The sequence below is a fragment of the Lynx rufus genome, unplaced genomic scaffold, assembly GCF_022079265.1.
Source record: "Lynx rufus isolate CCGP_SWC_20201006 ecotype Redwood Valley unplaced genomic scaffold, mLynRuf1.p SCAF_37, whole genome shotgun sequence".
In the NCBI taxonomy this organism is placed as follows: domain Eukaryota; kingdom Metazoa; phylum Chordata; class Mammalia; order Carnivora; family Felidae; genus Lynx; species Lynx rufus.
Window position 1 is genome coordinate 141,355 of NW_025814853.1, and position 13,627 is coordinate 154,981.

General features: G+C 56.8%; 1 protein-coding gene across 1 annotated transcript in view; it reads right to left on the reverse strand.

Moving 5' to 3' along the window:
• DNAH17 (dynein axonemal heavy chain 17) overlaps positions 1 to 13,627 on the reverse strand; it is a 98,549-nt gene that overhangs the window by 63,339 nt on the left and 21,583 nt on the right. The window contains 6 exon segments of the mRNA XM_047093942.1: positions 316 to 538; positions 1,117 to 1,286; positions 2,317 to 2,571; positions 5,309 to 5,491; positions 8,406 to 8,549; positions 11,361 to 11,501. Coding sequence (XP_046949898.1) covers positions 316 to 538; positions 1,117 to 1,286; positions 2,317 to 2,571; positions 5,309 to 5,491; positions 8,406 to 8,549; positions 11,361 to 11,501 — 1,116 coding nt within the window.

Below are 13,627 nucleotides of genomic sequence, written 5' to 3' on the forward strand. Positions count from 1 at the left end.
CAGATAGCCTGCACCCCCTCCTGCAAGGCCCCCAGCAGTGGGCAGCCTCCCTCCCCTCTTCCCTGGACGCCCTCCTCCCCTCTTCCCTGCACACCCTCCTCCCCCCACCCTGCCCAGCACTGGGCGGCCTCCCTCCCCTCTTCCCTGGACGCCCTCCTCCCCTCTTCCCTGCACACCCTCCTCCCCCCACCCTGCCCAGCACTGGGCGGCCTCCCTTCCCTCTTCCCTGCACACCCTCCTCCCCCCACCCTGCCCAGCACTGGGCGGCCTCCCTCCCCTCTTCCCTGCACGGCGCGGCACCTGGCCACTGTCTACCTGCAGCTTGACATGCGTCTCCTCCGGCATCTCCTCCCCGTAGGTCTTGAGCAGCTCGATGGTTTGCTTCAGGGGCTCAAACATGTTGTCGGTGGCCACCTGCCTCTCCTTGACCTTCATCAGATGCCCCATCACCTCGACGAGACCGTCATAATCCCCCTCCTTGAGGGGCTTTGTCAAGCCCATCCTGGAAACTTTCATGAAGGCCTCTAGGTCAGCCAGGCTGTTGAACGAGAGGGCCCGGTGACAGGCGCCCCCCTCCACGGGGAGGGTGAGGCCCATCGGAGGCGGCGGCCAGCCGTGAGGGCTCCCCCGTTGTGCTGCGGGGCCGTGCTGAGCAAGGGAGAGCTCCTGTCCGCCCCCCGACACCACCTTGATCCCCACCCTACGCCTTACCAGCCCCACTCAGACTGGCCTCCTGGGCAGAGCTCAGCCCTCCCGTACTCCGTCCCGGCACCGTGCCCTCAAGGTCCTGACTGCCGCCTCTGGTCTCGTGGGGCCGGTCCCCTGGTGACACTTCAGCCTGCTCTGCCCCACCCTCCAGGCTGCAGACCGTGCGTGCTCAATAAACAGGTGTCAAACGAAGCACAGGGTGTCCCTTCACAGCCGGGGACACCTTTCCGCTGGGACCCCCGCCCCCACCCCTTGCTGGGGGCCCACTGACCTCTAAGCCTGACCTCCAGCCGCCCCGTGGCCCGGAGGAACGCCCACCCGCACCACGGAAGCCTGTCTGCCCGGCTCTCCAGGGACGCGGCCCTCTGCAGGGTGGCGGGGGATGGGCTGCGGGGTCCCGGTGCCCACCTGTTGACGACGTGTTCGCTCAGGTGACGCTTGAACATGAAACCCCAGCGCTTGATGATGTTGAGCAGAGCCTGCTTGAAGGGGCGGCAGTCGCACTGCAGCCAGCCGTTGAACGCCCTGGCGTTCTCACACTTGGACACCTCCTCGTACAGCTTCTCGTAGGAATCGATCTGGAAAACGGGGCCACGGCTCAGTCGGGCGGCCGTGGGAGGCGGCGGCACAGCACGCGGGCGGCCCCCACCCCCCTGCGGGGCACGGCTTCCCGTCCCGGCAGCCCCGGGTTCCCCGCAGCCCAGTGGCCCGTCCCCAGCTCAGGCAACCTGTCGGAAAGGGACGCCATCGGGCAAGGCCAGCACGGCCTCTGCAGGACAGGCCAGAAGCCAACAGGTGAACGCGGTCAGGGCAGGCTCGGGGCACCCTACACTTGGCCCTCTTCGCGCGGCGTTCCATTCTCGAGGCTCTCACGCTCCACCAGCCGCCCCCACCCTGTGCGCCCGCATCGGCCCTGGTGCGCGTCTCCCCTGGGGGCGGGTCACTGCTGCTCACGGGCGACTCCCCGTCACCGCGCGCGCGGGCAACAGGTGGAGGTTTGCGTATTAACGGTTTTTCTCCCGTTCCGTCTTTCTGCAGCCTTGCTGAGCCTGGTAGGACGGTCCCTCCCAAGGCTGGCAAATTCCCAGGGAAGGCCTCTCCCCAGGGAGCGTCTTTCTTATACCAACCAACCCAGAACCCACTCCCCAACCACCCTCTTCGCCCTCGGGGCCAACATTCCCCTGTCCTCAGCACCCCAGGGCCTGGTCCCCACAACGAGGCACCAGCCCTACACCGCGGAATCCACTGACGTGATTCCCACTAGCTGATCCTAGGTCCCCTTGCCCTGCCTCTCCCGAATATTCCTTCCAGGCTGTGAATCACGCCTTTCCCTCTGTCCCTCTGCCTCCGGACCGACCCCAGTGCTGCCCCCCAGTGCTGCCCCCGTGGCCCTGCGGGGCGGGGCCTGCCTCCTCCTCCTGGAACCAGTGAGTCACAGACTCTTTTCCACGCGATCATCTCCTGCTCGGCTGGAGTCACCAGACCCGAATAATAATAAAACCCGCATTTTGAAACCTTTCACTGGAGGTTTGAACGGAGCCCAGTGACCTCCCTCCCTGGGGTGGGTGGGGGAGGGGGGTGATCCCAGGGGGCGAGGCTCACGAGCACCTGCTGTTGGAACTGGGCGAGGGTGGGTGGCGTCTTGGGGAGGGCCTCCTCGGCCCGGGTGTCCAGATCGTCCAGGGTGGCCGCCCGCCCGTAGATGAGGAAGTTCTTCATGAACTCCTGGGGGTCGTCCATCCACAGGTAGGAGTACCTCTCGAAGGAGTCCTGGTACTCCTCGGCCTCCTTCATGGCGCTGAGGACCAGGTTGGACAACTCCTCCCTCGTCTCTATGAGGTCCGACATGTCCTCGAGGTCTGCCTGGGAGCGGGCAGGAGACAAGCAGACCTGTGAGCGGTTTTGCGGGGGGTCACGGCGTGGAGGTCATCTCTCCACCCTGCAAGGAAGCTCCCTGCCGGCGGGAGCGTTGCTAACCTCTCACGGTGGGAAACGGAAATCTGACCACTTGCAATGTTCGCCCGTGAGGAGATCACGTCGAACGTGACTTTTGTCTGGCGGGGGCCAGGGTGACTCACACACTGATTCATCCGCGCCGTGCACCTGCTGTGCGCCACACGAGGGGGTGGGCACGGGGGATCTAGACAGGGCTCGCACGGAGGGTCCAGGGGCGGGGTCAGACGTTCACCAAAGAATCCCAGACACTGAGACTTGCCCTAACGTTCACCGGGGAGGAGGTGGGGGGAACGCTCCCTGCGGAAGTGACCGTTGTTCTGACCCCTGCTGGATGGGGGACGGGGGGGGGGGCGGCAAAAAGCAAGAGAAGCAGCGAGGCACAAGCAAAGGCCCTGTGCTGGAAGGACGTGGCCGTCTGAGGAACTAAAAGGAGTCCACCACGATGGCTAGAGCGGGCACCAGGCGAGGCCTGTTCTGGACAGAATCTTTTGCGTTTCAAGCGACAGAAAACCCAACCCAAGTTGGTTTAAGCAGCAGGAGAATTCACGGACCCACGGACCTGGAGAATCTCAAGGTGGAGGGTGTGTGTTAATTGCGGTTTTTATTTTCGTATCTTAAGGTTCACTGACATCTTCTAAAAAACTTTTTTAATATTTATTTTTGAGACAGAGACAGAAAATGAGCCGGGGAGGGGCAGAGAGAGAGAAAGCGGGTTCCAGGCTCCAAACTGTCAGCACAGAGTCTGACGCGGGGCGCGAACCCACAAATGGTGAGATCGTGACCTGAGCTGAAGTCGGACGCTTAACTGACTGAGCCGCCCCCGGGCGCCCCAAGATTCACGGACGTCTTAAAAAACCTTGCTGGCTGGGGAGACACCACCCTCCTGGGGACCAGCCAATTCTGAGCGAGGCTAAGGGCTCAGGAGCAGGGAGCACGCCCTTCGTACGCAAACCGTCCAGCCCTGGGTCCAGACACCCCCCTCCCCCCGCCCCCACCACCTCCTTTATCCCAAGCTAACGCTCCTCCTATCCTACGTGCCCCAGGGTCAGGTACCAGGTAACCGAGGTGACCCCTGGGCCTCAGAGTCACTGACGTCCGTGCAAACTGGCCAGTTCTGAGCTGTTTCCCTCACCAGCCTTGCCTCTCCTGCAGAAACCCCACGGAAGTCTCTGGCCTGGGCTATCCTCCTCATTCCTGTTTCTGCCTCCCAACTGCACCTGCTTGGACCCCTGCCACTCCTTGGGGCCCGCCAGGCCTCCCGTTTCTATGGGAACCGTGAGCAGCACTAACTTTCCTCTCAATGGCACCGGCCTCTCCGCATCGCCGCTCAGTCACGTCCGTAAACTAAGATCCCACAGGTAGGAATGAGACCGGTGTGTGTGTGGGGGGGGGGGGGGGCGCAAGGCCGGGGGTGTGGCACGATCAGCAGCTTCCTTGTCTTACTTTGCTCTGTCCTCCTCCACGTGTGGCTTCCTCAGCAGATGAATCCCCTCAGAGCCCCACGGAGGCTGCAGGAGCTCCAGACTCGCATCCTGCCAGACTCCGGAGCTCACGGGGTCCCACGTCCATACCTGAGTGGATGTCTGGTGACAGACTCTATTCTGGGCTCTGGAACAGCTTGCCGTGTGCACTTGGGCCGGGCTCATCCCCTTTCTGTGGCTCAGAAATCCTCAGGCCGATTTCTTTGCCCGATACCGTCGGCCTGGAAATCCCCTCCTCACCCTTCAACACTCCGTGCACACTCAGCTCCTCTGGGAAGCCGCCCTTGACCTTGCCAGTTATCTCCTCTGGGTACCCACCTCACCGCACGCGCGCACAGGCACACACACACGCACGTGTGCACACACACCTTCCTCCCTAACAGTACAGAGCTTCTTGTTGTAAATATCTGTTATTGCAAAGAATTCATGCCCGTTACCAAAACTTCCAAGCGGCGCTCACGTATATGAAATAAAAAACAACCTTGCACCCCCTGTCCCGCCCCGACCCCTCACCGTCCCCCATCCTTAACCCCATCCTGTTTCCAGAGGTAAGCACTCTTAACAGTTCGGAGTGTATCCACAGAAATACAGACTTTTGTTTGTGTCGACGAGTGAAATCGTATTCTACGCGTTGTGCCACAAACTGATGAGCACTTAACAACCTGTCACCAGCCTCTTTCCACCCCTGGCTCATGTTTGGGACTCAGCTGGCTGTCCTTGTGCGGATGGGCCCGAATCTACTGGAATCTATTGGAGAGCTCCCTTATTGGAGGGCAGTTAGGTCTTTTCCAGTTGGGGTTTCCCTGTTATACAGACAACGCTCTGACAAACACGTCCTCAGACCTCCCTCCAGGGGGGAGCCTAACTTCCTATGCCTTTTTGTGTCTGGAGAATCCGCTCTGACTGGGTCTTGTTTCCAGGTGTTTAATGCATCGAGGGTCCGAGGATGTGCGAGCCAGGGAAGCCTGTTGGTCCAGATGCCCGAGTACTGAGGGACTCACAGGGTTAACCTCCAGAAGGGAGCGAACTACCAGCCCGCGGGGTAAGAGCACACTCTTGCCATCTTGGTGGGGCGGGGGCGCGTCGGGGAGGCGACTGGAACAGGGGAGCCGTAGGAGCCTCTGCAGGGGAGGAAGGTGGGGCCGGGTGAGGCCCGGACTGACCTTGTAGCTCATTCGGTTCTTGGCCAGCCGGGGGATGAGCTTGGCTGCAGTGTAGATGTCGTTGATCAGGCCCTCAATCAGCATCAGGAAGCCACAGTCGGGGCCCAACTCCAGGGACGGATTGAAGACCAGCCCGTCCTCGTCCAGCTGCATGAGGACCTCAAACAGCGGTGCCACGCTTCCCTGGAAGAGATCGTCCCGGGCTCAGTACCTCGAGCTCAGATGACCCGCTGCCAAGGTCCCAGTGTTCCCTCCGGGCACCACAGGCTGACCCGGGCCGGCCGGGAGCACTTGGGGGAGCACTCCTTCCCGGGCCCTTTGAGCTGCAGGGCCCAGAGCAGGCTGGAGCAGGGGACCCCCCCACCGTCTCACTGCAAAGCCTGTATCTGTCGCTCACCAGCTGCGTGGCCTCCCAGGCTCCCCAAAAACATAAAATGAGGATAATCTTGTGTAGAACAGAGACGCCAACTGTCCCCATCTCTTCAGGTTATTATGAGGACTAAGTAAGTCAGTAACGCATGAAGCGTGGGAGTGGTGGCCGGTGAGTAGGAGTGGCCCACAGTGCATGGTGGGCTGGGGGTGGGGGGTGTCCCAGCTGGGCAGGACGGGCTTCGCTGCGCTCCAGAAAGCACAGCCCTCCCGTCTCTGGAGGCCCCTGGCTCTAGGTAGTTGTGCGGTGAAGCACCTTCGCCACAGAACTCATTGACGGTCGAACAGCCTTGCCATAAAAGATAAAAAAAAAAAAAAAAAAAAAAAAGCCCATTGGTGGTTTGTTCTCAGAGGTGTCTGCATTTTTTATCACACGATATAAACCTCGGCTAGCCCTCGCCGTGGGTGCCAGGGGAGGTCAACCGCAGGTGTCAGCTTGATGGAAAACACGGTGGTGAACTTCCTGGGAGCGTGAAACAAGGCCGGGTAAAGCCAGGTTGCACGCTCGACTCTCCTAGAAACGGAGAGCACGCCAGTTACGACGCGCGACGGCATCAGCATTTTCCGGTATTTCCTGCAGAACGCTGGGTGCCTATCAACCTACACGTGACGGTGTGCCAAGGGGACACGTCAGCGGAGACGCTTTCACGGGGCAAATACCATCAGTTACCAATTGGCACCCTAGTATCTGGAAAACGGATACCTCTTTTATTTTTTTTTTAATTTTTTTTTCAACGTTTATTTATTTTTGGGACAGAGAGAGACAGAGCATGAACGGGGGAGGGGCAGAGAGAGAGGGAGACACAGACTCGGAAGCAGGCTCCAGGCTCTGAGCCATCAGCCCAGAGCCTGACGCGGGGCTCGAACTCACGGACCGCGAGATCGTGACCTGGCTGAAGTCGGACGCTTAACCGACTGCGCCACCCAGGCGCCCCAACGGATACCTCTTTTAAATGAAGGAAGAAATTTATTTACTTACTTATTTATTTATTTATTTATTTATTTAATGATTTTATTTTTGAGAGAGAGAGAGAGACAAAGCATGAGTGGGGTAGGGGCAGAGAGACAGACACACACACACACACACACACACACACACACACACACACACAGAATCCAAAGCAGGCTCCAGGCTCCGAGCCATCAGCACAGAGCCCGATGCGGGGCTCAAACCCACAGACCGTGAGATCAGGACCTGAGCCAAAGCCGGACGCTCAACTGACTGAGCCACCCAGGCGCCCCAGAAGAAATTATTAATATGATTAGTTTTGTCCTGTTTCATGGGGACCTTTTTAATGTCCCTCTTTTATCTTTCATGGCAAAATTGCCTTGTGGCCAATTAGCGAAGCAACTAAAACACCTGCTGTGGAATACCAGCCACCAGGTGGGTCGGCCTCAGCTGTGCCCCAGCAAGGACAGCCAGCCACTGGACTTCCCGTTCATAAAGCACGTGTGCACCGCAACCCTGTCTGTTCCTGGATCCCCCTTGCGAGGCTGCGTGGCTATGGGTGATGGCCTCATTTGTAAGGTGACCCGATGGAGGTTAGCCCCACACCAGCGATGCTCCCAGGATGGGCCAAGGCCCACGGGTGGCCATGAAATCCACTCCACGGCTGCTAGTGTTCTTCTAAACACAGTCCCACGATGGCCCTGTGGGCGATTGACTTGAGAACCCAATACAACCAATGGATGGCATCTACTGGCGTTTAAGTGAATTGCTAACTGGCACAAAAGGTCAGTTGCCACCAACTCAGATGACCAGGCTTTTCTAAAGCCTCTGACTCAGGGCTCTGCTCTTGCTGCTGGGGCCGCGTGCAAATATGGGGACTCCCTGGGACTTTTGGAGAAGGACATTTTGTCATCAGGGGATCGTCATGGTTTTGATGGTGACTAACTATAAATTACAGAACTTGGTGACATTTTGCATCACTGTGGGTTGCTTGGTGAACCTTGGAGTCGGTAGTAATGATGACGATCCATCAACAGAATTTTGGGTCTGTGATTGTCTGGTGACACCCGGCCTTTGAGACGTATGTGCTGGGCTCAAGCATGAACCATCCATCTCTGCAGCTGGTCCGAGGGCGCCTCGCTGTCCTTCCCACTGTCTTTCCAGTGGGTGCACTGGGTGGGCCGGGGGATCTTTGATCTTGCCCTACTAGCATATTTGATACCATTTGGGAACTACTGTAATGAAAAAGACCTGGCTCGGGGAGGGCTGACCCACGGGGAAAACGATGGAGAACATTCCGGGATGAAATCAACCAGCATGTCCTCTTTGCTGACCTGCTTTACACTCCCGCCTGCCCCGCGGAGGGTTGAGTCGGTTGGTAGCTGATGTTGCCAACAGGAGGGTACACCCTGCCCAATCCGTAAGACTTGGGGGCCCAGCGGTGCCTGCTTTCCCTCACCTAGCAGCAAGGCAGGGCCTGGCCGATGTACGGTGACCAGATGCCCTGAGTGCTGGGGCCTGAAGAGGGTCCTGGCATGCAGGAATCTCAGTTTCAAGTCCAGGGTGAGGAGTTCCCCCTACGCAGGTTTTAAGGTCTGTTTACTTGTAACGTGATAGCCTGGTCTATGCAAACTATAGATTGCAAAGTAGACCTTGTTTTACAGTTAAAATACCGTAAGCACAGCACAAATGTATGTGTATCTTATGTTTATAACTCACATCCGTGACCATGTTGTCCATTAGGTAATTCAGAGATTTGCGGATGAAATGGTCAAATTCGTCCAGGACCATGTCGTCAATGTAGTCGATGTAGTCTTTCCAGGACTGGCTCGTCGTATCTGCTCTGAACAGCTCAGCATTTTCCTGCGAACAGAACCACACAGTCGGCTGATGCTTCATGGATTCACCTGCTCCTTCTTTAACCAACTCACTAGGGGACTCTCTGGGCTACTGTTGTCCCTGTTCACATACTCCAGGCACACGGGGTTGCTTTTAGCTTCTTGAAAGTGCCGGGCTCTTTTCTACGTCAGAGCCTTCCCACAGACTGCTTCCCATCCTTGCCAAGCCTTCCTTCTTCTAACCTTTTAGGTTTCAGCCCAAATGTTACCTCCTCACAAAGGAAAGCCCCCCCTACCCCCCCATTGACCACACCCTATTCACCTCAGATTTGGCTTCTGTTCCTGCCTCTTACCTGTAATCCCTCTAGCAATCCATTATTTGTGCCTACTATACCACAGATGACAACCCTGAATTATTGTATTTATTTGTGTTTAGTCTGTACCTCCCCTTAATACCAAGCTACATGAGTTCATGGATTGACTGTCCTTTCCACCGCTGTACCTTCAGCTTGTGGCAGGATGCTTGGGACAAAGCAGGAGCTGGTGAATGGGTGGATGGGTGGGTGGAATGATGAGTGGATGGGTGTTTGGATGGATGGATGGATGGATGGATGAGTGGGTGGACGGATAGGTGGATGGGAGGATGGGTGGATGGATGATTAGATGGCTAGATGGATGAGTGGTTGGATGCGTGGATGGGAGGATGGATGGATGGATGGATGGATGGATGGATGGATGAGTGGGTGGATGGATAGGTGGATGGGAGGATGGGTGGATGGATGATTAGATGGCTAGATGGATGAGTGGTTGGATGTGTGGATGGATGGATGGATGGATGGATGGATGGATGAGTGGGTGGACGGATAGGTGGATGGGAGGATGGGTGGATGGATGATTAGATGGCTAGATGGATGAGTGGTTGGATGTGTGGATGGGAGGATGGATGGATGGATGGATGGATGGATGAGTGGGTGGACGGATAGGTGGATGGGAGGATGGGTGGATGGATGATTAGATGGCTAGATGGATGAGTGGTTGGATGTGTGGATGGATGGATGGATGGATGAGTGGGTGGACGGATAGGTGGATGGGAGGATGGGTGGATGGATGATTAGATGGCTAGATGGATGAGTGGTTGGATGTGTGGATGGATGGATGGATGGATGGAGGATGGATAGATGGATGGGTGGATGAACAGATGGATGAATCTGTAAGACACTGAGAGCTATTGGGTAAACAAAGATGAATATGGCCCAGTCCGCACCCTCAGGGCAGTTATCTTCTAATAGGGGAAAGAAGACACAGGCCTAAGTAACTTCAGCCTAAGGCAGAAAGAAATGGTTCAGATGTGGGGCGCCTGGGTGGCGCAGTCGGTTAAGCGTCCGACTTCAGCCAGGTCACGATCTCACAGTCCGTGAGTTCGAGCCCCGCGTCAGGCTCTGGGCTGATGGCTCAGAGCCTGGAGCCTGTTTCCGATTCTGTGTCTCCCTCTCTCTCTGCCCCTCCCCCGTTCATGCTCTGTCTCTCTGTGTCCCAAAAATAAACAAACGTTGAAGAAATGGTTCAGATGATTATTACGTGCATCGAGGACTCTGGCAAATGGGACAACAAAGCCTTGCCCCCTCAGCTTGCTGGCTTCCACTTTTCCCAGGTTCCTATTCCCCGGCGCGCTGCCTCCTCTCTGTCCGCTTTCTGTGCCATTGTGTTGTGGATCCTTCCCTCACTCCAGCCAAATTTCTCTCTGCTTTGCCCATTTCCAACACATCTGAGAGCGTTAACAGGTTAACTGGTCAACGCTTCCAAGTAATATGTTTGCAGCTACACATTTTAATTTAGTGGGAGCTTCTGGCACCAAGGCAAAGGGGAAGGAAGAGGGTCTGGAAATGAGACAAAATATCTTCTGATCCAGTCAAGTAACTCCACTGGGGCAATGGCCTTGTAAACAATGGCTTGACCATGAGAACAGCCAATGAGAGACCCTCCTCCCTGGCGGGGCGGTGGGTGGGGGGGGTGGGGGGTGGTGCTGCGGTCTGTCTGGGTGTGGTGATCCATCACTGAAGTCCACATCTATGATTTGTACCAAGCATCAGAAAACCCAAAAGCAACTGCCCTGAAAATATCTTGAGCTCAAGGTAGAATCTTCTTTTTGGGGGGCCAAGGCAGAGCTCCACCTCTCACACGTGCCTCAGAAACACGGCGGCCAGTGAGGAAGGTGTGAGACCCCCCGCGTCGTCGGGAACCTGGGTAGACCTTCCAGGGGCGCCAGGCTACCGCTTCTCCTTCTTCCTCAGAGTGCCCTGGCCAGGACAGAGGCCCACGGCCCCTTGAGGCTGTTGGCAACAAGGCACAACCTATGCTCGGGGCAGCCCAGCAGGTGAGTGCTCTCACATCCCCCCAGTCGGAACGTGTCGGCACCGGGACACCAGGCACACACGTTCCACATTCCTCACCCGCGTTTACGTGTTTCGTTTCCTCCTCGCGCTCATGTCGGGAAAGCGCCGAGGACAACAGAGACACACGGCGCCTGTCCTCAAGCAGCGTGACCCAGGGAAACAAGATTTGCTCACCTTGTACGACGATGCCACTGGTCTATACCACTTTTGTGCAGGGTAGGGCGTGCCGACCCCTTAGCACGGAGGAGGGCAGGCCCATAGCAAGAGAAACTCGTTAACCGAGGGTACGTTTACCATAGTCTGTCTGCTTCCTGCAAGCGAGACTCTCGGAGTAAAGAGAGTAACTTCCGTGACCACTAAAGTAATTTTTGTGACATGTCCGGCTCTCCCTCTTCTACTGAAAGTGAGTGGCCTCTCGAAGCCCCTTCTGGGCGAGTTCTTACCATGACCATGGCTTGAATCTTTACACCGGCGTCCTTGACCGCAGTGTAGCGCTTGTTGAGATTGACCATCCTTCCGTCCAAGTCCAACAGGGCCTCCTTCTTATTGTCCTTTCTCTCAAACATCGGGTTGGCCGACCAGTCCTGCAGGGCACAGGTGGGAGTGAGGAAAACATATGGGGAAAACACCTGTGGTCTTGTGCCTTCGCTGCCTGCTCGTTGATGTGAATGTCCTTGTCCCTCGGAGAGGCCTGGGGCCCCCTGAGGACACTTGAGCAGAGAGCTTAGACGGTCTGCCTAAAAGCCAGGTAGAGCCTCGGGGGGTGGGGGTGGGGGTGGGGGGTGCAGGGAGACCACTGGATGGCTCTACCTGCCTGACCAGGCCCAAGGGGAATCACCCTGGGGCAGGCATCTGTGGTGAGGGGTGTGTGGTCAGAGCTGGGCAGAGCATCCATGGCTCCGAATAGCAGGCCCAGGGGGAGGAGTCCCTCTTGTGGGGACAGCTGACCTACTGCTGGGTCGGGGGAGCGGGGATAGGGGGCTCTGACCCTCCTATAATTGGGACCTCTACTACAAGGATTCTTGTCATCGGCAATTACGATATTGATTTTGCTCTATTATCCAATAGTTAGATCTTTTTAAAAAAATTTTTTTAAACATTTTATTTTTGAGAGCAAGAGAGACAGAGTGTGAGCAGGGGAGGGGCAGAGAGAGACACATACACATACACACAGAATCCGAAGCAGGCTCCAGGTTCTGAGCCGTCAGCACAGAGCCCAACACGGGGCTCGAACCCATGAACCATGATATCATGACCTGAGTGGAAGTCGGATGCCCAACCTACTGAGCCACCCAGGTGCCCCCTTTTTTTTCATTTTAAATTCTCATCAATACACACAGCAACAAAACACTGAGTGGGAAAAGTTTCTGGACAAAACCCACACCCCCTTGGCCCCATGTCTTCCTGTCTCTCCATCCTGGTCCCCACTGGAAACTTCGGTTGCCCCAGCACTCGAGATGGTTTGTGGGACTCTCTGTGTCAGACTGAGTCATGTCTAGACCGTCTTGTGACTCGAGTGTGAGCAACCAAGGTTTAGCTCGCCTGCCTCTCCCTTCTCCCCAGTATTTGAGAATTACATGTGCCTTATTTATTTTTTTTGCATTATTTATTTCAGGTCTAATAGACTGACTTGAATTGTTTTCTTTTCCAATTACTTGGTTTCCTCATGCAGCCGGGGAGTCAGATACTATTTACTGTCTTGTTTGGGTTGCTGTTTTTGGATGGAGTAATCCGTGTGAGGGCCTGGGCGAGCCAGACCCTGCTTCTGCACCCAAACCCTGAGTGAGGTGGCCCTCCATCTACCCCCTCCCTTCCGGCCGGGCTGCAGCTTCTGAATGGATGTGTAGAGGACACGGCTGGGGACAGGGCCCTGAGGCCAGCACGAGGGGCCCGGTGACTGCTCCCCCTGTAACTGAGACTAATATGGGAGGTGAGAAGGGCCAGCCAGATGAGGTCACAAGGGTGGGGCCCCCACGATGGGATTAGTGTCCTTATAGGAAAAGGCAGAGAGACTAAACTGTGTCCTCACCATGTGAGGCAGGAAAGGGGCCCTCGCCATCAACTACGGCTGACGGCACCCTGATCTTAGACCTGCAGCTTCCAGAGCGGAGCCGAGCGAACACGTGCTATTGGAGGCTGAGATGTCGTGTTACGGCAGCCAGGCCGATGTGCCCATCCCCCCTCCTGCTCTGACATGGAGGGCACAGTCAGAATGCACTCCTGACCCCAGCAAGCTCAGAGCCAGGGGAACCAGCATTCCTGCTGTGCCCCGGTGGAGAACGTGGAGACTGGCAGAGCTCCTGAAGGGGGTACCCGTGAGACACTGAGCAGGTACAGAAGATTCGGCCTCTTTGGGACAGGAAGCACTTAACCAAGTCTGGGGAGCGTTAACAAGAGGAGACACCTGTCCAGACGCACTGCGGGGGCATTTCTGAGCCCCGACGGTGACGAAGAACTTTACGTGCCTACAGAGAGAGCAGGGGCACCCACAGGACAGTCACACCATCGCCAGCCTTGTCAACGTGGGTCTGGGAGACAGGGACTGTGACGGCTGAACTGTGTCCCCCAAATTCACAGGCTGAAGCCCGGACCCCCTGGTATCGTGGGACGTGTCTAGAAAGGGGTCTTTAAAGAGCTGGTGAAGGCAAAATGGGGCCGTTAGGTGGGCCCGAGCCCAGTATGACTCACAGGACACAGACATGCACAGAGG